This window comes from Lemur catta, chromosome 7, assembly GCF_020740605.2.
Source record: "Lemur catta isolate mLemCat1 chromosome 7, mLemCat1.pri, whole genome shotgun sequence".
In the NCBI taxonomy this organism is placed as follows: Eukaryota; Metazoa; Chordata; class Mammalia; order Primates; family Lemuridae; genus Lemur; species Lemur catta.
Genome location: NC_059134.1, coordinates 104,329,466 through 104,356,040, shown reverse-complemented (window position 1 = coordinate 104,356,040; position 26,575 = coordinate 104,329,466). Strand labels below are relative to the sequence as shown.

Here is a 26,575-nt window from a genome sequence, read left to right as displayed (position 1 = left end):
GTGTGTTCACACACGTGTGCACACCTGTGTTAGTGAGGAAGAGACAGAGGTGCCCACTGGGGAGCCCTGGTGGCCCGTTTCCTTCCCTCCCAGGCTCCTGGGCATCCGATCCCCTCCCGCCCCTTCCCCCAGCCCCTGTCAGCACGTGCACAGCCACTGCGGGCAGATATAGATGTTTGCCCAATTAAAACATAATTAGTAGCGGAAATGGCTTTCAGGGGAAAGCACTTTCTCTCAGGAAAATCTCTGCTGTGCAGTGTTCCGTAGCTAGACCCTGCCTCCCTCCAACAGTGACCTCCATCAACAGACTTGGCTTTGGAAAAGCCAGTTTGTCTGTGATAACTGGCCCCGGTGCTTGGCGTGTCCTCCCCTCGCTGGAGTCTCGGCTGGACGCAGACAGCACGTGTGAACTCACAGCTCTGGTAGGTTCCGTGGGGTTCTGGGGCGAGGACTTGGTGGGGGGCTTGGTCAGTTGGGGTCATTCTGGTTCTGCATGGCATTAACCAGGCTGCATGAAGCAGTGTCACAGAGACCCTCGGCCCTTTGTGTTCGTGTCTAGTCATTTGTCACTTGTATCTGGGGTGGTTCATTGCAAAGTTTCACAGTAGCCAAATCAAGAAAGTTGCTGGCCCTGACCAGAAGGTGGCTCCCAGGCAAGGCCTTCACTGCCGTGGACATTAGCTTTATCTGTGAATGGGGGAGGAGGCGGGCTGGGGGCAGGGAGGGGACTGTGCTGAGCTGGGGATCTCCACCATTCCAGAAGTCCTCTGCCAGCGCCTCCTATTCAGTGTACTTACGTATTTCCCATTTCACTTCTGCCTCTAGGCCAGTGTTTTTCATATGTGTTCCCTGAGTCAAAATTTAAAAATGTTCTGCCATCAGATACGTTTGGGGGTTAGAAAGTGAACTAAGTTTCTTCACTGCAGGACTTCTCAGAGCCTTTAAAGTGGTAATTATGCCCCAGGCTGAGTCCTCCCTTCCTAGGCATCCTTTACAGGTTGAGAAGAGAAGGCAGGTTATGGGTGGGGCCATGTGAGCTGGATTGTACCTAAGCTGACGCCTGATATCACTAACACTGTTCTGTCACCCTCGCTTTGGTGTGGCTTCTTCAGAGTTGTCACATTTGGGCTGTGTGGAATGACCCAGCAGGTCCTTTGCTTGTCTCCTAGGATTTTGCAGAGTGGCCAAGCCGAGGCCCAGGCCAGCTCCTTTGTGGGGCCAAGCCCAGGCTCCGCCCAGAGCGTAGGTATGGAAAGAGCTGCCTCTCCACTTGCCCCATGGCCTTGGTGGCCTTGTGTCAGGGCCACAGCCCCCAATCTGCAGTGGAACAGCAGGTACCCGTCCCCCCCCCGGCCCATCTCCCTGTTTAATAAAAACCATGAGACCCCTGTCCTGTTTCTCTGTGCTTGAAGGTGTCTTAAACAAGTGACCTCATTTTCTTTCTATCTTTTCCAAGTGACTTCTTACTTCCTGCTCCAGCCCCAAACGTATTCCCTGTATGTTTTTCCTGCTCCCCTGACCTTTGAAATGTGGTCCCTGCTCAGGAAACTTGCCTGGACCTCAGAGTTAATTACGGCCTTCCTCTGGGGCTGATGTGTGTGTGCACGCGCGAGTTTGAGTGTGAATGTGAGTTGTGTGAGTAGAGCGTGTGAGTGTGTGTGTGAGGATTAGAGAGGATGGGAAGGGGGCTGGGAACAGCAGGAGCAGGCTGCTTGAGCGGAGAGGCAGAGGGCCAGCTCCAAGCTGTGTCGGGAGCCCAAGGCTGGTGCGTGGGTTCAGGGGGGGAGGTTGGGGAGGCATGGCTGGGCTGGGACAGGGAAGGTGGGGCCATGTGGGAAGGGCTGGTGTTGGAGGTGCACACCCCCTTGGCAGCTGGGCCCTGCTCTGCATCAGGGCCCCACTGGGTGGTGTGGTTACATGCTTAGGGGAGGCAGGATGAGCTGGGCAGGCTCACAGAGGACATGGGCTCTACCCTGGGCCCCAGAGGCCAGGTCGTGTTCAGCCAGGTGTAGAGTACAGGGAAGGTTTTCTGGGAACTGCCAGAGGCATGGAGGTGGCTGGGGTGGGGTCTGCCAGAGACTTGGTCTACTCAGGTGGGGGTGGGGTCCATGTCGAGGGGCCTTGGGGGCTGGGGGGACCAGGAGAGACCTTCTGGCTTATTGGGTCCTGAGGTGGGTGGGTGGGCGGTTCTGGGGGTACAGGTAGTTCAGCCAAGGTGGAAGTGGGGGGAGCAGAGCCGTTCCCGGGGTGCTGGGAGATGTTATCCGGGATCCCACTCTGCCTTGAGTTTGCCGAGCTTTCCATAAAAGGCAGAACATCTGCTTGGTTAAGGGAAACCCAAGATTTTATTATTGTTGTAAATGTCAAGTCCCTCATTTAGAATATTTAGACAACTGCAGAATTGTGTCACTGACTCGAGCGTATCTTAGTTGGGTAAAAGCCCGAATGAAAACATGAAATTCTGTTCCCAGAATTGTGGTTACGCTGGTTGCACGAGGCTTTGAGTGGCCAGTGCCTCCCCAGTGGGATTGACGCGTAGACACTGGGCGCTTACTGTGAGCCGGGTGCAGGGGATTGAAACACGGGGCTGGGGGAGGTCCCTGGCTTCGTGGAACTGTCTACAGAAAAGAGATGTTGGGTGTTTACTGTTTCTTTTACCTCAGCTGGGAAAGTTCCATGAGGAGCTAAGGTATGATTTTGCCGCGAACGTTGTCAGTGGCACAGCAGTGAATATTTTCAGCCGCTTCAACATACCTGAGTTCATTCTTGGTGAACAGGTGTATTATCCTCGTACTCGTACTTGGAAAGGAGGGCCTGAGCTTTGCGTGCTCAGAACCGAGGAGGCTCGTTCGCCTGCACTTTGGGAGGCTGTGCAGATTTCTCCTCGGTCTCCATCATTTTAGTGGGATCAGTGCTTTTCAAACATTTCCTCTCAGGGAGGAGGTAGGACTTCCCGGTTTGGGGATGGAGAGGCTTCTGGGTAGCCCAGTCCACATGTCCTTGATCATGTTTTGTCATAAAATTCGTGGGAATTTGCAGACTCTCTGTTACCGTCATGCTAGTTTTATTTTTTTTAAATATGGTTTGAATTTTGTATAAACTACTTAGGATTATATCTGAGAAACAACGTGCAAGACCTATATGCAAAACATGAGCGAAACGTTACAAGAAGACAGTAAAGAGAACCGAAACAAGTGTTCGCATCTGAGAAGACGGTCCCCTAGAGGTAGCACTTCCCCCGGACTGATCTACAGCGCTCTTCCCTTCCTGTCCTTCCCAGTGCAGAAACGCTGGTGCCTGGCATCCCCAAAAGTGGGGTGGTGAGGGGTGCAGAGTCGGGGTGCCAGGGGTGATGTGGCCTCTGTGCCTGGCATCCCGGAGCAAGGTGGGTAGGTGCGGAGGTGGCAGGCGGCAGAGACTGCCAGAGCAGACCGGAGGTTGGTTATGTTGGGCAAAGGAGTATATTAATTGAGCAGATCGGTAAACATATTAACAGTAACAAAAGCCAGGTTTCTCATTCTGGGGAAGGGACTTACACAGAAACGAGAAGGACTAGGGAGTACCCGAGGCAACGTTTAAAACTGCGAGTGCTGCCATGAACTCATGGGTTTTACCAAGTACAGATACACAGAGATAGGTACAGTGTGTGTGTATAGAAACATACGCATGTCCATGCAGCTGATGCTTGTTGCTCATGGTAGTTTCGTTCTACAAAGGCGCCGTGAACGCTAACTTATTGAAGACTGAACCATCGCTCCCAGGGGACACACCGGGCTGGGTCCCTAAGGTTCCTACGAGCCTCTGGTCACAACGTTTTTGTCAACCAGTCAATACATAACTTTGTCTTATGTGTACTTCTGTTTAAAGACACCCTATTGACTATATATTGTTGATTCATTAACACTGAGCTCACAGCCGGCGGCACCGTAACTCGTGCCTGAGCAAAGCTTCTCGTGCACATGTCTTTTCCGTGGAAAGCACGTGGTGAGATTCTTGCCCCAGGGACACCAGACAGCACTTCAGCACCGTGGGGGGCATATTTTCAACAGAGAAATTGCCAAGATAAAGCACAAAAATGTGGAAAATGTGGTACTAGCTGGATTGAGGACAGGGCACTTGTTTGCAGTGCGGGAGCTGAAACAAGGGGGAGCATCGTGGCCCCGTTTGACCTCAGCGGGGGACTTGCCCGTGACTCAGTTTTTTCGCAGATTGTGAAAGTGCCGTGAGTGCTGATTTGGGGGTTGTATGTAAATGTTAGCAAGGAGGTGACCTCTCGGGTACGGAACCCGGGAGAAGTGAGGATGGGCTGTGCACGTACTTCCTGGCTGTGTCGCATGAGAGGCCCAGACGCAAGGACCCGGTGGCAGTGAGCGCATGGCGCCCAGGTCTCGGGTCCTCAACACTGTTCATCGCCAGAAGGAACCAGACCCCCCCAAAAAGGCTGGTTCCAGGGCTGAGGCAAGGAGAGGTACAGCCTGAGCCTGGGGCATCTCACTGTGCCAGGAAGTAGGAAGTCCTCGAGGAAGGATGGGGCTGCCAGGGGTACACAAGAGCCACCTTGAGGGACTCTTCGCTGTCCAAACCTAGGAAAATGTGTACATAAAAATAAATGAGAATATTGGATCTAACCCATTTAGTAACATAGGAATCGATGAGTGTACAGTGACTTAAGGAATAAGTAGTATATTGTGGACATGCCTTAAAGACCAACCCATGTTTAAAACAGAATCCAGAATGAGGGCTGTAAATGTAGTTCTAAGTCATCTTTTTAGTGGCTCATAATATCCTATGATATTACTGCACCGTAAGTTTGCATTTACTTACGTGTTATTTTTAATTGTGGTAAAATAACACATAAAACTTACCGTCATAACCATTTGTTGAGTGTGTAGTTCAGTGGCATTAGAATACTCACATGTGTGCAACCACTGCCACGCCCGTCTCTCCCCATAATTGAATAAACTATTAAAACCAGACTTTCACTACCGCAAACAATAGTGCAGCAGGCATCATTGTACATCTGTCTGTCCTGCTGGCTAAGCTGTGACATTTTGCTTTTATGTATTATAACAACTTAAAATGCTGTAAAAATCCCAACATAGGATGCGAGGGTGATCTGGCTGCGACATCTGTCACCGTGTGGATCGCCAGGGTAGGTTCAGCTGATCTGGCTGGCCTGGCGGGTGTCCCCGTCCTCTCTCTCCACTCCACGTGTGTCCTTCCCGAAGCTGTGTGCTTGGGAGAGGACAACCTTCCCCGACACAGGAGCACCATTCTTTGGTCAAGGGTGTACAAGTAGCTGCACTGCCCTGCTAGAGCCTCCCAACGAGCTCTCAAGGTTTGTTTGTAGGAGGTAGGCTGCACGTGGTGGTCTGCCTTTCTTAAAAAAAAAAAAAAAAAATCCCAACATGGATCTTCGTGGAACTTGGGAAGCTGATTCTAAAATGTGCAAGGGGTGTAACAGGCCCGGGACAGCCAGGATGTTTCTGAAGGAGATGAATCAGGGGCCATACTTTTGGCACATCACGCTGGTGCAGGGTAGACAAATAGAGGACCCTGGAAGTGGACTCAGGTGTACCTGGAAGTTTGGCACTCCCAGCCGGAGCTGTGTTAGGTGTCAGGGTTGTTGTTTGTGAGTAGAATTAACTAACTTGAATGCACAGTCGCATCTTGGTGTCCCACCTGGGCACGCCCAGCATTAGCAAGTCATGTTCGTCATTCAGGGCTCTAGATCTTCCTCCTCCAGGAAGCCTGCCAGGTCTACCCACAGCCAACTCTTCCTCCTCTAGGCTACAGGCACCACCTGTCCACATGCTCATCCCACCTCTTCTTAGGTGGTGGTTGGACAGTGTGTGTGAGTGTGCATGTGTGTGCACGTATGTCCTGCCCAGCCAGCACGCAGGCTCCTTGGATGTGGCCCCGTGGTGTCTTCCATCTCTTGGCCTCCTGTAGGGCTGGCGCTGGAGAAAGGGTCATTCCTGACTGATTAATCTGTAGTTTGTGTCCAGGCTCCAGCCTGCTCCAGTGGGCAGTTGGAGGCCCAATGTAATGCTTGGTGAATATAAATAAGGCATGTACTAAAAATGTTGCTTATTTTGGTATAGTAGCAAAGGATTGGATTACCTTGAATTGGGTCTTGTTTGGTGTAACCATGTAAACAGTGTAAAATATAGGCTATTGGAATGGAAGCCCAGACATCTGTTATGAATTCTATATATAAATATTGGATATGCTTACATGGGTTAAAATGGGATTGTTGGCGCTTGGGTTTGCAGACTCCTGATTCTACCGCAGGAGTCTCTGATCACGGGTCCTGGTACCCAAGGCAGGAGGGGGCAAAAGCTGGCCTTGCTCCGACACTGACTTGCTGGGGGACCTGGGAAGGGCAGGCAGGCACCCTTTCCAGAGATAGACCTAAGTTCTCTCCTCCCGCTCCCTGATAGGGAAGTGCGGGGAGCCCATGGCAGAGTGTGGGGTGTCCCAAGTGCATGCTGAGAAGGACTGCCTAAATACAGGGTTGCAAAAGGTAATTTGCACTCAGTTAAACCTACTGGGAGCCAGGACAGACGAAGGAAGAATGTCACGGGGAATTTAGCCTGTTCAGTGTGCACTGGTGCCTTTAAAAAAAAATTATCTATTTTTATTGAGAAGAAATTCACATAAGATAAACCACTTTAAAGTGAACAATTGAGAGACATTTAATGCATTCACAGTGTTGTGTGGCCATCACCTCTATCTGGTTCCAGAACATTTCCATTACCCCGAAAGGAAACCCCGTACCCCTTAAGCAGTAGTTCCCATTCCACCCTCCCCCAGCCCCTGCAGCCAGTGATCTACTTTATGTGCCTGTGGATCCCTGTGTTCTAGACATTTCGTAAGGTGGAGTCATCCAGCGTGGTCATTTGTGTCTGGCTTCTTCACGGAGCATAATTTTTTAAGATACATCCATGTTGTAATGTGTGTCAGTATCTCATTCTGCCCCCCACCTTTTTTAAGAGATGGGGTCCTACTGTGTTGCCTAGGCTGGTCTCCCAACTCCTAGGCTCAAGTGATCCTCCCTTCTCAGCCTCCCAAGTAGCTGGGACTACAGGCGTGTGCCACCACACCCAGCCTCCTTCCTTTTTATGGCTGAATAATATTCCATTGTATGAATAGACCGTGTTTTGTTTATCCACCCATCAGTTATGGACATTTGGGCTGTTTCCACGTTTTGGGTATTGTGAATACTGCTGTGAACACGCGTGTTCATGTATTTGAGTCCCAGCGTTCAGTTCTTTGGGTGTATAGGTAAGAGTGGCTCTGCTGGGTCACATGATCATTTTGCGTGTGACTTTTTGAGGAACTACCTGTTCTCCACAGCGATAGAGGTGTCTTTTAAGAGTAGTTATCATTTCCTGCTTTATAAATGAGGAAACTGAGGCTTTATAAATGCTTTATAAATGATGAAAAGTCTTGCGCTGCATCTCACAGCTGGAGACCAGGCTGGGGTCTGAGTCCCTGCGCTCTTCTCTGGAGGGGGCTGGCCCAGGGCTGGATGAATGAAGCATCTAATTAACGAAAACCACCACCTCCTCCGGCTATTATTTATTGAGAGCTTAAAACGTGCTGCTACTGGGCGAAGCCTTTGTATGAATTGTCCTGTTTAAGCCTCACACTCTGATGCGGAGGTGCAGTAATTACCCCCTTTTCACAGACAGGATGTCAGGTCAGAGAGGGCGAGAGATTCGCCCGGGCCAGGTCTGAGCCGGGCTGCTAACCCCGAGGACTCTGAGCGGCCACCTGCCAGGGCTCCCACTGTGGAGGGCTGACCTGGTCCTTCTGCCCTCGTACGTGGTCCTGAAAAAAATACTTGTACAAATAGCTTCATGGCAACCTAAATAGAATTTGGAGTTAGACCATTAAAAAATACCTCTTCGCCAGTGTGCTAGTGAGACTCCTCTCCCCAGCAAGGCCACTTTCCTTTCAGTCCGTGTTTCAGACTCACACTTTCTCTTTGCCGTCCGTTCTAGCACAGGTCCGGGGTCGTGGTTGTGTTGCGTGTGTGGTTTTTCTTTTTGATGACATGTCGCACATTTTTGATTTTACCACGATCCTTATTACTTTAATAGATACAACTTTTTCACTGAGACAACAGTCTAGTTATCCCAACATTGAAGATCGTTTATTACTTTTTTTTGCTATTACAAATAAGGCTGCAAATATTGTGACTAAGACCTTGTCCTTCTTTCCGATGTTCCTTGGGATAACTTCTTGTGAGGGTGATCCCTGGGAGAGGGTTTAAACATCTTATGGTCCTTAACACAACAGTTGTCACAGTGTTTTCTGAAATGTTTGTTCCGGAGTCTGCGGCCACCAGATGACAGTCTGTTTGTTTTTCCTGGTGAGCTTGTGTGGGTCCTGGGGGCCCTGGGGTGTGGCCTGGTGGCCGGGCCCAGCGGCTTCAGCCCTCGGCCCGTCCACCCTCCCCAGGCTGGAGGCTCCCAGGTGCAGCCTGGCACCTTCCCCAGCCCTGTGGCCCCCTCCTCTTCCTTCTTGAATTAGGTCATTTCTTCCTGGGATGCCTTCTCACTGCCCAGGGCTCAGGCCAGAGGTCAACAGGTCATGGCACCTTTATGAGGGCTATGGTCTCCTCACCTGGGGGAAGTGTAGCTGTGACCCCTCATCCACAGGGGACTGTGAAATGAGAGGTCTTGGCACGTGGGGCAGGAGCCTGTAGGACCAGCACCTGCCAGCCCCCACCCTGTGCTTCCACCCCAGGACCTTTGCACAGGTCTGCCGCTCCCTCCCCTCAGTAGGCCTGCTCTGACGTCTCATGTCCCGTGTAGCCCCGCACTCCCTCTCCCTGCTCTGTTTTCCCAGTCCTCAGCCATTGTGAGCAAATGTTATTAAAATTTCCTTATTGATGGTGTTTATTGGTTGTCTGTTTCCCCCACTGGAATATAGGACCATGCAGCTGTGTTCTTGGCCTGTGTTCTCTGCCCTGCAAGGTTTGGACTCCTCTCCCAGGGCCGCCTCCTGCGTCCACCCTGCTCCCTTCCTGGACTCCCGCCCACCCGCAGCCCCCTGTGGGGCTGGCTTCTCTCCACCTGGGCTTCCACCCCCCTTTGGAGAGGAGGGGGTGGCAGAGCCCTGTGGCAGGGGCCCTGGGTGGCAGCATGTCCTCCCCACATCTGCCAGGTCTCAGCCAGGGATCCTGGACGGGAGGAGGGGGAGCAGTGCTGCCTGTGCCCTGGGGGAGGCAGGGGCCACCCACACAGAACCCATCCCCCACTGTGTGCCCTGGGGCCACCACCAGGTCCTCCCCCAGGTCACAGCACAGTGATGATGTGGGTTCCTCTTAAACTTAGGAGTTAAGCATGTGGTTGTTTCTAGAAGCCAGAGCAGCTCCTGGAAAGAGCCCGCCTGCCAAGGCCCGCCAGGCCCGGCCGTGCCTGCTGCTGTCGTAGTTGGGAGAAGCACAGGAAATTAAACCGCCCCCATCTCTGGCCTTTGAAGAGCGCACCTGAACTGCCCGGGAGTGTAAACCCTGGTGAAATGTGGTCTTTCCAGTTTGAGGAGAAAGAGCAGAGCAGAGCTAGGGGTTTCTGTGCTTCCAGCAGCTCTCTGCCTCCCTGCCCTGGGCTGGCCTGATCTCCCCCGGGACCTCTGGCTGCAGCAGGAAGAGTTTGCCGGGCTCCTGGGAGCGGGGGACTGCCCCTGGGAGCAGAGCGACCTTCCTTCACAGTGTCCCGCCTGCCTGGGAAACACAGCCGGAGGGAGGCTCCTCCCTCACCTGCCTGCACACCTGCCGGTGCGGCGGCCGCCTCCCGGAGGAGCTGGATTACAGCAGGACGCTCCAAGTTGGGGCCCTGTCCCTGCTGGCGTCAGCAAGGGGCTCTTGGGCTGGAGCTGCGTCCACCCTGGTGGGGGACTTCATGGGGCTTGGCGACAGCACCCTGTGTGTGTCTGTGTGTGTGAGAGAGTGTGAGAGTGTGTGAGTGTGTGCATTCGTGCATGTATGTGAAAAAGTGTGTGTATGAGAGAGTGTAGTGTGTGAGAGTGTGTGAGTGTGTGAGTGGTGTGTGTGAGAGTGTGTGTGACAGTGTGTGCATGTGTGTGAGAGAGGGCGTGTGAGAGTGTGTGTGTGAGGGAGAGTGTAGCGATGTGTGTGTGTGCGCCTCTGGGGAGAGGACCAGCTTCTCAAAGGGATTTGTGACCCCCAGAAGGTCAAGACCACAGCGTGGAATTTCCGCATTCCCTGGGCAGTCACGCCTCCAATGGATGAGTGGGGACAAGCTGGGGTCCTTGCCGAGGGGAACCTTGGGCTGTGGCTGGAGCACGGTCAGCCTCATGCACAAACTGAAATGGGATTACCGGAAGTCCCTGCTTCAGGGGCGAGGGATGGGAACCCACTCTGGGAGTGCTGAGTTTCCTGGGTGTGCGCAGGGCGTCTTTGCTGGCAGTGGCTCTGCCCGCTTGTGCCCTATGCATCCTGAACACAACCCTCTTCCCTGCGAGGCCCTCCTGCCTCCAGTCTGCATCGCTTCTGCCTTCTCCGAAGGTCCCGGACCCTCCCTCATGGTGGGCGTGATCCCCCCCCACCCCCACAGCCGGCATCTGACCCCTCCTGGTAGCGAGTGCTCCCTCCCGAATGGGGGCGAGGACTAGGCTCTCCTGGGCACCCCCTTCCTTCTCACCTCTCACAGGGCACAGGTGGCTCACTGTCATGGAGTTGGGGTGCCTGTAGGCTGGGCGGAGTAGGTGAAATGCAGACCCCCCGGCCAGCATTCCTAGAGCAGCTACTTCTGGTGGGCCCAGGCAGGGGCAGGGTGTGAGCAGGCTGGCCCTCCTTGGGTGCACAGTCCCCTGGGACCCTCAGCACAGCGGGGAGCAGTCTCGTGAGCCGCTGGGAGGGTGGCCTGTCAGCAAGGACACAGGGAAAGTTTTGTTTTCAATTTTCAAAACGTTTTCATTGAATTATATACACACAGAGAAGTGATGCGTTTCTATGAACTGAAAGCATCCCTGTAACCACACGATGGAGTGTTCCGGAGCACTGAGGCCTTCGGTGCCCCGAGGACTTTAACCTAAGCCGTGCAGGATCCCCTGTAATCCTCATTTTCCCGTGTAAAGAGGGGTGATATCACCCACAGCTCAAGCAGGTGTGGGACCCAGGGTGTCCCTGTGTGTGAACTGCAAAGAGCTGTCCACCTCTGTCCACAAGTTTTATTCACTGTTTGGACCTGCTTGGGGCAGGGAGGGGGTGAGATTGGGGGCAAATTTCAGCATGCCGGGGCGGGATGCTGTGACTGTGTCTCCTCAGAGGTCAGAATGCCTAGTTCAGCTGCAGTTGTAACATCCCATTGTTCGATTTTTTTCTTTTTTTAAAAATTTTTTATTGTGGTAAAATATGGTGAAATAAAATTTACCATCTTAACCATTGTTTTTTCTTTTCTTTTTTTTTTTTTTTTTGAGACATAGTCTTGCTTTGTTGCCCGGGCTAGAGTGAGTGCCGTGGCGTCAGCCTAGCTCACAGCAACCTCAAACTCCTGGGCTTAAGCGATCCTCCTGCCTCAGCCTCCCGGGTAGCTGGGACTACAGGCATGCACCACCATGCCCGGCTAATTTTTTTCTATATATATATATATTTTAGTTGGCCAGATAATTTCTTTCTCTATTTTTTGTAGAGACGGGGTCTCGCTCTTGCTCAGGCTGGTCTCGAATTCCTGTCCTCGAGCTATCCACCCGCCTCGGCCTCCCAGAGTGCTAGGATTACAGGCGTGAGCCACCACGCCCGGCCTACCATTGTTTTTTCTTTTGGAGACAGAGTCGTGCTCTGTCACCCATGCTGGAGTGCAGTGGCATCACCATAGCACACTGCAGCCTCAAACTCCTGGGCTTGAGCCATCCTCCCACCTCTGCCTCCTGAGTAGTTGAGACCACAGGCACACGCCACCACACCTGGTTACTTTTTCTGTTTTTTGTAGAGATGGGGTCTCACTCTTGCTCAGGCTGGTCTCGAACTCCTGGCCTCACATGATCTTCCCACAACGGCCTCCCACGTTAACCACTTTTAGGTGTACAGTTCAGCGGCATTAAGTATACTCGCATTGTTGCTGTGCAGGCAGCACCACCGTCCGTCTCCAGAACTGTTCTCATCTTCCCCAACTGAACCGTCCCTGGTGGGCAGCAGCCCCCCATTCTCTCTCCAGCCCCTGGTGGCCACCAGCCTACTTTTTGTCTCAGTGAATTTGACTCCCCAAGTGCTGCATGTTTTTTGTGACCAGCTCATTTCACTTACCATCATGTTTTTGGTGTTCATCTGTGTTGTAGTGTATGTCAGAATTTCCTTCCCTTTTAGGGCTGAATGACATCCTGTTGTTTGGATAGACCTCATTTTACTTTTCCGTTCATCCCTGGAGGGACGCTTGGGTGGCCTCCACGTTTTGGCTATCATGAATAATGCAGCTATGAACAGGGACATGCAAATGCCTGTTCGTGTCCCTGTTTTCAGTTCTTTTGGGCATAGGTCCAGAGGCGGAACTGCTGGGTCATATGGTAATTGTATTTTAATTTTCTAAGGAACCACCATCCTGTTTCCCATAGCAGCTGTACCATTTTTTATTCCCACCAATAGTGCGCAAGGATTCCAGTTTCTCCGCGTCTGTGCCAACCTTTGTTACTATATCTTCTATTTTTTTGATAGTAGCCATCCTCGTGGGTTCAAGGTAGTATCTCATTGTAGTTTTGATTTGCATTTCCCCAATTATTGCTGTTAAGCATCTTTTCATGTGCTTATTGGCCATTTATGTATCTTTGGAGAAATGTCTGTTCAAGTCCTTCACCCACTTCTGAGTTGGATTGTTTCTTTGTTGTTGCGTTTTGGGAGTTCCTTATACATTCTGGATCTTAATCCCTTAACAGCTACATGGTTTGGAAGTATTTTCTCCCATTCCATGGGTTGCCTTTTAACTCTGTTGATAGTGTCTTTCGAAGCACAAAATCTTAATATTTTCATAAAGTTCAGTTTGTCGATGTTTTTTCTGTTGTTGTTGTCTGTGCCTTCCCATTGTTTGATTTTTCACGGTGTCCCTTCCTGCCACAAAGTGCTGTAGTCCTGGTACAGTGATGACGGTGGTGGTGGAGCCCCTGCTGCAGGTGTTGAGGACTCGAGTCCCCTCCTGCAGAGGAGGTCTCTGAGAGTGGGAAGGACCGGAATTTGGGCAGGTGCTGTCGTGGCAGTGGAGCCTGAGCGCTGAACCATCCATCCTGCTGCATGGGGGACTCGCCCCCTTGTTCTGGTCCCCAGCACTCCCAGGTGGCCTCATAGCGATCGTACATCCTTCGCCTGCTGAAATGCGACCGACTGAATGAATGTAGAATTCAGTGATGTGATTTTCATTGCCTGAGTTCAATTTGTTGTGATTTCCTGTTTCCAAAGGAACATCTTGGTGGGGGTAGGAGTGTGTGCTTGACTGGGTCCCCCATCTGTGCGGGAGACCCCGGTGGTCTGCCGTTTTCATGAGGAATGTCAGCTGTTTATAGCCAAGTCTTAAGATGGCTCTTTGGGGTGTTGTGGCCAGCTCAGCCCTGTTGGATGCAGATAAGAACATCGATCGATGGGACTCTCTGCAGGCCCCACCTCCTTGTGTCCATATTTCATGGTTTTACGGTCTCTCTGGAGTGTGTGTAGGTTATTGGACCCTCTTGGGCTTTCCTCTGGGGTCTGAGGCATCTGGAGGGGTGATGGTCCCCCCAGATTCTGATTCAGCCAGAAATGAGACCCTTGTCTGTGGGGTAAGGGCTCAGTAGAGGCAGGAGGGGCTGCAGGGTGGGCCGGGGAGGTGAGGGCAGATCCGAATGCTTGGGTGGTGTGGTGGAGAGGGGAAGAGTAGGTGGGGACAGGCCAGGGAGCCTGACCTCATTCCACATGGCGCTGGCACAGGGAGCTATTGAAGGTGTTTGAGCTGAGGGTGGCCTTCCAGAGTGACCCTTTAAGCCTGCTCATTGTGGAGCTGTCTAGGACCAGGGAGGACAGAGATGGACTGCAGAGGTGCGTGGGAAGTTGAGGCCACAGTCCCAGGAAGGGGCCTGACTTCAGCCAGTGGGTGGAGATGTGTACGGGAATCCTGAAGCTCTCTGTCCAGCCTGAGCTCCACATCCCAGCCTGTGCCTGGGGCTTTGAGTCACCTCAAAAATCTTGGCCTCTTGGCCAGGCCTCTGCCGGGCAGCATGGCCGGGACTGTGCCTGCCTGTCCCCTTCCTCTGCATCAAGCTGGCAAAGGTGATGTGTCTTTTCTGCAGAGCAGGGCGAGGCCTCCGGAAGACCTTGTCCGTGGCATCGATGTGGGAGGTGGTGGGCACGGCAGGGAGAGTCCCCCGTGCTGCATGATTTCTGGCAGCACCTTGTGGGTGGAAGGAAGGAGGCGGATGTTTTGGGCACAGGTGGGCAGGTGCCAGGGCTGCGTACCCTGCCGGCTCGGCCGGTGGTCCTCACGGTTTGCTTCTGCTCCTACAGCCTCCCCGCTCCTGCTGTTTGCCAACCGAAGAGATGTGCGGCTGGTGGACGCAGGCGGCGTCAAGCTGGAGTCCACCATCGTGGTCAGCGGCCTGGAGGACGCGGCGGCAGTGGACTTCCAGTTCTCCAGGGGGGCCGTGTACTGGACGGACGTGAGCGAGGAGGCCATCAAGCAGACCTACCTGAACCAGACCGGGGCCGCGGTGCAGAACGTGGTCATCTCCGGCCTGGTTTCGCCCGACGGCCTGGCCTGTGACTGGGTCGGCAAGAAGCTGTACTGGACGGACTCGGAGACCAACCGCATCGAGGTGGCCAACCTCAACGGAACGTCCCGGAAGGTCCTTTTCTGGCAGGACCTTGACCAGCCGAGGGCCATCGCCTTGGACCCCGCTCACGGGTAACCCTGCTGCTGCTCCTCCTGGCTCCTTGGCAGGGGGCTGCTGTGGTCCTTTTGCATTTACTTGGGCCCCAGTTTCTTTTTCAGAGAAAACTTGTCAATCTTAAAATGAGTTCCCTTTCAGAATTTGTTGTTGAGAATTATTTCCCCTCAGTATTCCATAGTTATGTTTCTTTTTTAAGCCTGCATGCCGGAGGCATCCGATGTGGGCCGTGGATCTGAACGGTTAACCACAACTTTGCTGTGTGTGTGGCGGGAGGCCCGGGAGTGCGGGCTCTCCGGCAGGCGGAGTTTGCACCTTACTTACACCTGTTTTACAACTGCCTTGGCTGAAAGTGGGTCAGAAACGTGCAGCTCCTTGTCTGGAAGCAGAACTTGCAAGGGGTGGTTTCTCTGTCTATTCTGGAAGCTTCTCTGTCCCCTCTGCCTGCTGGGCTGACTGAGCTCACCAGGGCCCTTGAAGGCTCAGGGCCTGGCCAGGAGGCCCAGGTGGGTGTGTGTGAATGGCAGTAAAGCTAAGAACATGTGCAGAGTTGAAGGCAGGGGTGGAGGTTTTGTGGGGAGATGGCTGAGCTTCACTGGCCAGCAGGCCAGGCTTATTCCAGACTTTTCTGAACAGAGGGAACAGTATGTCCAGCCCCCCCTTCGCCCCACCTTTGCCTCTGCTCTGGTGGCCCAGGAGTGACACTGGGGTGTGGCCCGCACACCTGTACCCGGGCTGCCCTAGCCGGGCCCTGCTCGGCCAGTGGCTGGTGACCAGTTCTGTCCAGTTCTGTGCTATTCAGTTGTCAGAAACTGTTGTAGGTCTGGAACAAAAGGCAAGAGTTTTTTTGTCCTCGGGCTCTGTTGGAAGCACTTTGCATGTTCATTAATGTCACCACAGGCAGTCCCAGCTTCCCTCCCCAGGTGAGGAGCTTCTGTGGGACGGCCCAGATCCGCCCAGTGAGAAAGTCCCAGGAGTGGGCCGTGCGCCCCGGCCTGCCGCGGGAGCCTGCGCGTCCGCCTTCCTCCCCACAGTCAGGGCCTGGGAGCCCTTCCCTCAGCTGTCTGAGCTTGAAGTACCCCCGGGCTCCAGTCCTGATGCCACCAGCTTGCCGTTGCCCTTGGCAGTGGCCTCCCCGGAGGTGCCACTGGTTTTGTGGCCTGCGCAGTAGCTGGGCTGTGAGGGGCGGGTTGGCGGTCTATGCGGAAGCCCCCGGGCCTGCCCAGGGCAACTGGAATGAGGGCCGGGAGGTAGGGTCTGTCCTGCCAAAGCTGGTGTTTGGGAGCTCAAGGAGCGGGCAAGGTGAGGTACCTGGTGGCCAAGTCAACCTCGTTGCTCGGCACGTTGGCTTAGGAAGCGACTGGACTGGCTTCTGACGTGTGTGGGAAGAGCTTGAGCCTTTTGGAGCCCAGCTGGTTTGTGTGAAAGCTGAGTGTGTGTGAGTGTGTCTGAGCAACTGAGTTTGGCAGTGGGAGGGTGTGAGTCTGTGTGACTGAGTGTGCATGTGAGCAAGTATGTGTGCAGGAGTTCGTATGTAAGTGTGTGTGCACGAGCAAGTGTGCAAGTGAATATGTGCATGTGGAATGGGTAGGATGGGGTGGAATTTACAGCCCAAGTATTTTGCCTCCCTGAGGTCAGTCCAGAGCAGCCTAGTGCCCCCGCTGCCTGAGGGGCACCCCAGCCCCAGCCTCCCGGGGTGCTGTGTGGGCAGTCACACATCCCATAGGCCCTCTCGGCCCCTGTGAGTGGGCTGGCGCCTGCAGCTGCCCAGGGGCCAGGCTGACCTGCAGGGACCGTCTCTGGGCTGCCTAGTGAACTGTCTCCCCCTCAGACCTCTCCCCACCCTGCAGTGTGGTTCCAGGACCCCTGGAGTCACTTACCGCCTTCCTGGGAGGTGATGGCTAGTGTAGCCGTTTCTGTGGCCAAGATGGGGCATCCGTCCGTGGAGGGAGAGGCTGAGGGGAACAGCCTGCTGGAGAGCCCCAGTCCAGGGCCGGCTCACAGTCTGCTCAGCAGTGGACGCCGTGACTGTTGTGTCACTGTTGGCCCTCCTCCTCTGTCCTCCACACCCCCCAGCATGGGATGCTGTGGCTCCTTCACCTCCCAGCTGGGCGTTCAGCCAGCATTTACGAGCACCTGTGTACTTGGCTGGGAGGTGCTTGTCCAGGCTGCAGACACAGCCCAGTCTCTGCCCTCGAGGCCCTTATAATGCACGGGGGTTTGGGGGACCGATAACTGGATAGTGTGTCTGGGAGGGATGTGTGCCTAGAGGAAAATAAAGCAGTGCCCAAGGACCGGAAGGTGGTGACGAGAGGCTTCCCATTGGAGCTCAGGACCCTGGGAAGGCCTCTCAGTGAGTTTTGAGCAGAGACCTGAAGCAGATGAGGCTGAGAACCGTGCAGCCCTCTAGGGGAAGAGCGTTCCAGGCAGAGGGAACAGCCAGTGCAAAGGCCCTGGGGTAGCTGGGGGCTGGGACTGTTTGAGGGGCAGTGGCACAGTGAGGGGGATGTGGGGAGGGGCAGATCCGGTCATAAACCTGGGAGTCACCTGGTCTGACTCACGCTTATGGGAGCGGCTGATGGAGTGAGAGTAGGCTGTGGGGTGGGGTGGGGGCAGGAGCGCTGTCAGTGGTCATTACTGTGATCCTGGTGAAGGGGGCAGTGGCTTGGACCAGGGGGGTGGCAGCCTGGGGGTGAGAAGTAGCCAGATTTGCGATCTATTTTGAGGGGAGAACCAACTGGATTTGCTGGCCCTCTGCATGTGGGTTGGATAGAAAGATCAGAGTCAAGGATGGCTTGGTGCTGTTCTGTGCCTCAGTGTCCCCATCTGTACAGAGAAGTGACCATGTCACATATCACGTAGAAAACACTGACAACTACTTGTGGGTTCAATAAATATTAACTGTTACAACAAAAATGCCCTTTCCCCACCACCCAAAGTATAGTCTCCATGCCTGTGCAGTTTTCTCTCTTTAATTCCTCTTGGCTTTTACCATGTTAGTTGGGAGGTGCTATGTGCTTGGTTGGAAGGTGCTTGGTGCTTATAGGGAGGTGCTAGGTGCTTGGTTGGGAGGTGCTTGGTGCTTGCTAGGGAGCAGTCTTCCCCATGCTCACGTCTGGGCTGGCCTTATCTGCACTATCTCTGGGAGCCAGTTAGTCTCTGTTTGGCTCTGGCTTTGCTTATTAAATGTTTGGAATAGTTCCTTTATGCTCATGTCTCTGAATTCTCTCCCAGAATCACACCTGCTCTCCCCAGTATCACACCTGTGGCTACCCCATCCTAACCCTGTCCCTGGGGTAAAGTTGACCTTGGGGTTGATGCCTGGGCCTCTCCCCACACCTTCCCCTGCACCGGTGAGTTGCCTGATGCATGAGGGAGGAAACAGTGGATGCAGTCTCCCTCATCAGATCGAATGATGCTGGTAACACTGGACATGGTCCCAAGTTCATCTGTGGCCGTGGTTGAGGTTTGAGGTGTCTGCTCTGTCTCCTTAGGCACCATGTTGCCCAGGAGGGGGACTCCAGCCCATCCACAGAAGCCTGTGGGCAGCACCCTCACTCTCACCGAATGCTGGCTTGAATAGTTGTCCTCGGGTACAAGGTCGGGCTCCCAGTCCAGTGGGCAGGACCCCTGTCCCAAGTGCAGGGACAGTAGAGGGGAGAGTTTTTCCTGTGTCCTGGCTGCAGGCAGGAGGCTACAAGGAATAGCTCAGCCCCCTCCTTGCCTGTTGGGCCTGTGTCACCTCCTTGTGCCTTCTTGTGACACTGTCCGCAACCAGGCTCCTTCTTCAGAGGAGGGGGCTCCTGCCCGGGCCATCGTCAGGAAGGGAGGCTCTCGGTCCGAACGTCACCTCAGTGTGCACACGAGCAAGAGCCCCGCAGCCAGGAGGGCCCTGGCTTCCGAGAAAGTGGTTTCAGCAGCACAGGTGGCCCAGCCCAGACGTCCAGGCAGGTGGGGGGAAGGCACGTGTCCCCAGTGCCAGGGTGCCCATGTGGGCTCTGAAGAGGACCCACTGGCCCTCAAGTATCTGGGGCCAGGAAGATACCAGCCCAGCGTGGGAGGAGGCCCCGGCCTGGGCCAGCTCCACGGGGGCTGCAGTGGTCCCAGGGGCTCAGATTAAAGCCAGGGTGAAACCTAACCCCCTCTTTAAAATGCAGCATGGCCCTTCCCTAAAATAACACACGACCACAACCACAGCAGCCTCTGCAGGAAGGCCCTGCTGCAGCCCTGTCTTCGGAAGTCGATTTTCCTCCGTGGAATTTGGCTGGGCTTGTGGTGGCGTTTGAGACTTTGCAAGAGCACGTCCACGCCAGTCGGTCCCTGGAAACCGACAGACTTGCAAATTCCCCATTTAAGGAAGCCAGCAGGCCTGTTATGAAACTCGGGGAAGGAATGTGAGTTATGCTCCACATGGAGGTCCCAGATCCTTCACGTTTTCGGCCTTTTCCAGGGGCCCCGGTGGAGCGTTTTGGGAAGGCCTGTGTGGCCCAATCTGAGATCGATTCTCCTGATGCCTCCCGGCCAGTGGCGGGAAGTCCGGGCTCTCCCGAGGCTGCTGGGGGTGGGAAACATGCAGGTAGAGAAAGACGCCTGCCCCGGGCCCTGGAGAGCCTTTGCCGGGCTGGCCGCCAGCACCTTGGAGCCTCAGGCTGCCAGGAAAAGTTCACCCACACCCCGGCCCTGCTGGCGAAGGGGTGAGTCATGATGGCCAGGCTCAGGCCCTAACCAGACTCAATCCTGCGTTCCCAGAGCTGCCACTCGGTGCTCATGAGCCGGGACAGGTCAGCCTTTCTGGTGCTTTGTGTGCTCACCTGTCTAATGGGAATAGCAGTGCCTGCTTTCCCTGTGTTGGGTGGGTACACAGGAGACAGTGTGAGAGAGCCTGCCCTCCGCTCCTGTCCCCACGGAGCTGGAGAAGAGGGGTGTGGTGACAACAGCCGAGTGCAGTACGTTTGTTGTGAGCTATCTGGTCACAGCCCCTCCGGAAGGTGGCGATGGTGCTAGCTTGGAAACGCCACCCCGCTGGGAAGCCTGCCTGACCCTACGGATGTGGCTGGCCCTCGGCCACGGCCACCCAAAGCTCCCGTTGGCTGAAGAGCTCCCCTGGTGGGGGGAGGTGGCAGCCGTGCGTCTGTCATCTGCCCTCTCCTGCTGGACAGAGACCCCCAAGGGGCGAGGCTGAGCTTGTTCTCCTCGTGTCCCCAGCTGCCACGTTGGCCCCTGGTGGAGGTCAGCTCAGGGCTCACTGAAATGGGCTGAAGTCTCGCCTCTGAAGAAATGGATTCCCAGAGCGTGGAGTGATGCGCTAGTACGAGAGAGACCAGCTCCAGGAGAAGAGAGAATCTACTCGCCCACAGAATTAGGACGTCTGCGCAGTGCCGCCGTTGTGAGGCGCAGCTGAGCCCAGGGACCCATCCGTCCCTGTCCCTGCCTGGGTTCTGCTCTCCCCGGCAGCCCTCCCATGGGGTGGCAAAGTGCCCTGCCCTCCCCAGTCTCGGGGTTCCAGGGCTGGCCCCCGCGCACCCAGCTTGAACAAGCTGCCTGTCTCCGAGGCAGTCGCTGGGGCCGGGGCTAATGGGATTTGCTGACAGGCCTGGCCGACCCTGTGCCCACCCCAGGAGGAGGACAACGATGCCACGGGGGAGTCAGCACTGTCTCACATAGACTGGGGTTGGGGGCTGCTCCAAGGACGGTGTGGGCACTGTCCCCTTCTTCTGCCGAGAGGGGTAGACAGAACAAAATAGGTCTGCCAGCCCTGTGGTCCGTGGCCCGTCGTGGCCGTCTGGGATGGGAACCTTGTGTCCTCCAGGCTGTGTGGTCCCCCTCTGGTCTCTGCTAAGGAGCCACGCCCAGCCTCCGGGCACACACCCTGCGGTCACCTCAGGACTGGGCGCTTTGTCTGGGCGCTGGCGAGGTTGGGACCTGCCCTCCCAGACGCTGGCCGTTGTCTCTGCTCACTTTGTCTTGGCCCACTGGCTGGACATCAGACCGGGGAGCCTTGTAGGATGTGGTTGTTTCTCGTGGATGTGCGATGCCTGCCCCTTCTGGAAGGAACCCTGAGAACATGGCAAAGCCAAGTTACCCACAAACCCACCCCGAATAGCTGCCACTGTTATTTCAGGGCACACCCACCCACGTGTCTTGCTCTTTTCGAACAGACTTTACTTTTTAGAGTAGTGTTAGGCTCATGGCAAAATTGAGCACTGAGTGTGGAGAGCTCATGCCCGCCCCACCCCACACGCACACGGGCTCCCCACGCCGGCGTCCCAGGGAGCCGTGCGCTTGTTACAGCCGCAGACCTGCACAGGTGCATCATTGGCACCCAGAGCCCACGGGTACAGTAGGGTCACGCTTGGTATTGTACACTCTGTGGCTTTTAACAGATGTGCAGTGACATGTGTCCACCACTGTGGTATCGTAAAGGACAGTGCCAGTTGTTTTCTGTGGGCCCCCCCCACCGTTTGTCTCCCCCAGCCCCTGGCAACCGCCGACCTTCTCACTGTCTCCACAGTTTGGCCTTTTCCAGAATGTCTCATAGCTGGGATCCTGCAGTACGCAGCCTTTTCAGACTGGCTTCTTTCACTTAGGAATGGGCTTTTAAGTTTTTCTCCGTATCTTTTCATGGCTCAATAGCTCATTTCTTTTTAGCACTAAATAATATTCCGTCCTGCATGTTTTGAATTGCCTCTTAAAGGGTCTTTTACAGCATTTTCATAATAGTGAAAAATCAGAAATAACCCAAACATCAACGTGGGGTATTTAAATAACTTCCAGTACAGGACACCGTCCGAAGAACAGGAATCTTCCTGGTAGTGAGAAGGGAAGGTGCTCGGAATATATCATTCACCGAGACCTAGTTGGAAACAGAGTGTTTTCATTGCTCACCTTAAGGCAGTAACATCAGAAGCCTGTGCAGTGGTCATTTCTGGTGGGTGAGATGTTGGGGCAAACTCCTGTCTCTGTTGCATCCATCTGCGTCTGGGCAGGCGGGACACAGGTCAGAGGCAGGTCCGTGTTAGCTCTCTCTCCTCTTGCCTCTGCCATCCTCACCAGGTACATGTACTGGACAGACTGGGGCGAGACGCCCCGGATCGAGCGGGCTGGCATGGACGGCAGCACCCGGAAAATCATCGTGGACTCGGACATCTACTGGCCCAACGGGTTGACCATCGACCTGGAGGAGCAGAAGCTCTACTGGGCCGACGCCAAGCTCAGCTTCATCCACCGAGCCAACCTGGACGGCTCGTTCCGGTAGGTGCCTGCCCGGCCCGAGCTGCCCCTTTCCCACTGCCCCCCAGTGGCCCTCAGGGGTTTCGAAGGCAGTCCTTAGCTCAGGCCACAGTCTCGCAGCCCTGGGGACCTGAGGAATGCAGCACTTCCCAGAACTCGGGACAGCAATAGAGAACCCGTGCTGCATCTGACGTCACATCCTGAGCAAGGTCGGTGGCGTCTGCCACCAAGCACCTGGACATTTCTGCAGTAAAACGTGGAATGTTCATTCCAAGTGGGGCAGGGAAGAGGATCAGTAGCCCCACATCTGTGTGTGTGGGTTGCCACCACATGAACACCAAAACTTCTTTCAATTTTCAGAGTGTTTTGGATTCCGGAATTGCAGGTCAGGGGTTGTGTCCAGACCAGGTTGTGAACAGTTCATGTCCCTGTACACAGTGCCCCAGCCCATCCCACCCCAGCACATAATCACCATCAAGGCAGCGGCAGGGGTGGTCTCGGTCATCAGGGGCTATCTCAGTCATCACTGTGTCCCCAGCCTTGTGCACGGTAGGGGCTCAACAAAGCCAGCTGAGTGAATGAATGGACATGGGTTTTTCCTTTGCTGGGTAGTTGTCTTTGAAGCTTTCTGGTTGGCTTAGCTGCACAACCCTCTGCCTCATGACCCCTTAGACGGAGAAACATCCCTTCTGCGTATGGCTAAGAGGACCGAGTACTGCCTGCTGGCTCTGAGCCAGGGCTTGGGGACCCTCCTGGGAGGGCGGACCCCATTCCCACGCTGGTGAGCTCCTGGCTAGGTGTGGGGTGTGGTGAGTGCCAACACTGAGGGCCGTGGGGACCCTGCACAGGAAGACTCGATGGCCGGATTCCTGCAAACACAGGCAACGCCCACTTGAACAGACTCGAGGATGTCAGCACACTTGGTCCACGTGTGCTGGGCTTTGTGTGTTAGTTACCTGTTGCTGCGTAACGAGCAGGGTTTTGCGGGGAGGGAGTGTCAGCAGTCAGGAGCGGCTTAGCTGGGTAGTTCTGGCTCACGGTGTGTCCTGAGGTTACAGTCAAGCTCCTGGCTGGGCTTCAGTCATCTGAAGGTTTGACAGAGCCCGGAAGATCTGCTTCCAAGCTCAGTCTCATGTCAGGAGGCCCTGGTTCCTCCTGGGCCTCCTTTTATGCTGAGCCATGTGTCTCGGGCTGGTTTGAAACCTTCTGTCCCATTGTCCCTACAAGCACAGACTGCGTGGGTCAGGGTCTTGTTTGAGATTTGGAGCGTGGCTTCCCTGGGGACCGTGGTTCTTCAGAGCTGAGTGGTCCTGGCAGTTATGAAGGGTGGATTTGGGGCTGCAAAGGCTGCAGGCTGGGGGTCCCTGGGTTAGGGGATGGTGGCAGGGGACAGTGAGGGTGATGGCAGCTGAAACATGGTGATGGTGATGGTGGCCCTTCCATAGCACTGTTTTCCAGGGACATTTGTCTGCTGTTTAATGCTCACTCCAGCCTACGGAGGGTTTGCTGTTGTGGTCTCCTGTTATGATGCACAGAGAGGCACGTGCACTCATCTGCAGCCACACAGGTGGCCGGAGCCAGGGTGGGCTTTCGGCCCATCTCCTACCTGCCTTGCTTCCGGATTCTTCTGCTCTGCAGATGGCTAATGCTCCCTGTGGACATACCAGGGCTGTTCAGATGGAAGCAGAGCTGTCAGGGCCCCCGCTCAACTGTGGCCATGGCTGGGGCTCTTCGCTGCTCCGAGCTTCAGGCCTTGTATGTGAATTGGGGGTGGTACTTGCACGTACGCCCTGGGGGGATGTGCAGAGGGTCCGACGTGACCACGTAGGCCATGCAAGGGCGTGGTGCCTGGACAGAGCGAGCTCTCGGGAAAGGCTGGGGTGCTCGGAGAGCTCCTGGGTCTGACGGAAGTGGAAGGGAGCAGGGGGTGTCCTGCAGACCACAGGGCCCTGGGGGGCGGGGGAGGTGGTCCTGGCTGAGGCAGGCACAGCGAGAGGAGCAGCCTGAGGAATGACGGGCCTCTGGCTCCTCGGATCAAAACAACGGCAACGCTATGGAAAACGGTTTGGTGATTCCTGAGGATGTAAACGTTGACTTAACATAGGATCCAGCAATTCCTCTCCTGGGTACAGACCCCAGAGAATGGAGAACAGGTATCCAAATAAATGCTTGTACAGGAATGTCCGTTAGCATCACTCACAGCAGCCAAGGTGGAAACAGCACCCCAGACGTCCACCGGTAGATGGACAGATAAACAAACCCTGGGCTCTGTACGTCGGAATATTGCTCACCCAGGAAAAGGAGCGAAGCGCTGACACGTGCTACAACGTGCATGAGCCTCGAAAACATCGGGTGAAGTGGAAAAAAACAGACACAAAAGGCCACATGTTGTTTGGTTCCATTTATATGAAACATTCAGAATATTTATAGGTAAACCTGCAGAGGCAGAAGGTAGATAAGCAGTTGCTGGGGGCTGGGGGTTCGGGGAACAGGCGGTGACAGCCGACGAGCGTGGGGTGATGAGCCGGGTGGAAGTGGTGGCCCCGCGGCCCTGCGATGTGCCAAGTAGCTCTGAATTACCCACGTGAAATGGTTAGTGTCGTGTCATGTGAATTTCACCTCAGCGCGCTCTCCTAGGTGCCGCACCAAGGCTGGGGACGCAGTGGTGACCTCCCACTGGCAGCCCCGCCCTCAGGGAGCCTGGCATAGGGTGAGGGGTCACAAACGAATGGCCACACGTTCCTGTGCCCCACGCTGCCGTCCCGCTACCCGTGTCTGCGGCCTCGGCGCACACGAGTCCTGATTTGCTGGGCACTTAAGCGCCTAGAAAAGAAAAGCTTTTTCTTGTTTAATTTACTCTGAAAATTTAAATTACGGGCTTTACAAGAACAAGCAAGTGCCTTCGGCCGGATCGGTGTTACGTTAAGTCTCAGGGCAGGAGAGGGACACTTGTCAGCTGCTCTTTGTCACCAGGGGTGGCTTCTTAGGTTCTTCTCTGGGGGAGACTTTGCCGCTTGACCTGTGGGACCCCCTGTGTCACTGCCACCAATGGTGGCAGGACGGCTGGGTTTGGGGGAGCTGTGCACACGCTGCAGAGGTTTCCTGGAGACACATGAGCAGAGGTGACAGCGGAGGTGACTCCTGGTTGCTTTCCCTGGTCCCACGTTGCTGGGTTTAATGCAGACGGGTCAGCGGAGTGGATGGAGGGGCCCCTCCTGACGGCTTCTCCCCTGCCTCCCGGCCTGCAGGCAGAAGGTGGTGGAGGGCAGCCTGACGCACCCCTTCGCCCTGACGCTCTCTGGGGACACTCTGTACTGGACGGACTGGCAGACCCGCTCCATCCATGCCTGCAACAAGCGCACCGGGGAGAAGAGGAAGGAGATCCTCAGCGCCCTCTACTCCCCCATGGACATCCAGGTGCTCAGCCAGGAGCGGCAGCCTTCCTGTGAGTGCCAGGCGGGGTGGGGGCTGGGGCGCCTCCCTCCCCCAGGCGGTGATTTCTAGGCCCCTGCAGAAGCCCAGGGTCTGGGAGCCAGCGTCTCTGAGGGGTGGAGGGAGGTGTGTGCAGGGGTGGGCAGGCCGCAGAGCTCACCCCTCTGCAGAGCTCATGTGGGCGGCTTCCTGCTCGGAGGTGGCAGTGGGATTCCTAAGGAAAGCTGCCCCGTTGTAAAGGCCCAGTGGAAGTGACGTATTTATTAATGAACAACCTGCTCTTAGTCGGTGGTTCCCAGCCTGTGGGCTCCACAGGGTCATGGCAGAGGCTCCTGTGACAGGTGACCAGTGGGGCCAGGGCCCTGGGCTCACCCAGTCCCATGGGGACGATCACCTACCTCCATGGGACCAGGGATGGAAATTTCAAGGCATTGTGGAAAGTCTGAGCTTTGGACCTCGAGAGGGAGTCCAGGGGTGACATCAGTTCTCAGTGCAGGACGGAGGGGAGGGCAGGGCCCTCTGGAGAACGTCCACGCCTGGGGCAGCCCGCACGCCTGTGCCAGCGTCAGGGAGGGCAGCGGCTCCTGCCGGCTAGGCGGTTGTGGCAGTGACCCCATCTTCCAGGGGTGCTCGGCCCTGACTTTCCCCTGGGCAGAGGGGGGTGCCAGAAGCGTTTATTGAGTTCAGCTCAGTTGCTTGTTGGTCACAGAAGGACCTGGGAGAGTCCCCGCAAGAGGGGCAGCCCTGGCCTGGGCGAGGTCACCAAGCGTCTGCAAGGAACCTGCGGGGTCCAAGCACATCTCTAGGGCAGGACAGGCCTTGCGCTCAGGAGCCCACTGACTTAGGGGCCGTCACTCCCACACGGCCGGGCCTGAGACCCTAATGCGGGTGCGTGGGGGCAGCTCTCACAGAGGGGGTGTCCTCTGGGGTCGCTGAAGCAGAGGAGGGTTTTCTTCTGGCAGGAGCTTGGGGTGGGGGGAGGTGGGGAGGATGCCCCTCCAGGGGCAGGCACTTTGGGATGTGAGGGTGGCCAGGA

The 26,575-nt window shown here is 55.4% G+C and overlaps 1 protein-coding gene across 1 annotated transcript in view; it reads left to right on the top strand.

The window, feature by feature from the left end:
• LRP5 (LDL receptor related protein 5) overlaps nucleotides 1–26,575 on the top strand; it is a 105,509-nt gene that overhangs the window by 15,884 nt on the left and 63,050 nt on the right. The window contains exons 2-4 of the mRNA XM_045558267.1: nucleotides 14,498–14,894; nucleotides 21,931–22,128; nucleotides 25,356–25,552. Of these exons, the coding sequence (XP_045414223.1) occupies nucleotides 14,498–14,894; nucleotides 21,931–22,128; nucleotides 25,356–25,552 (792 nt within the window). The remainder of the gene's footprint in view (nucleotides 1–14,497; nucleotides 14,895–21,930; nucleotides 22,129–25,355; nucleotides 25,553–26,575) is intronic.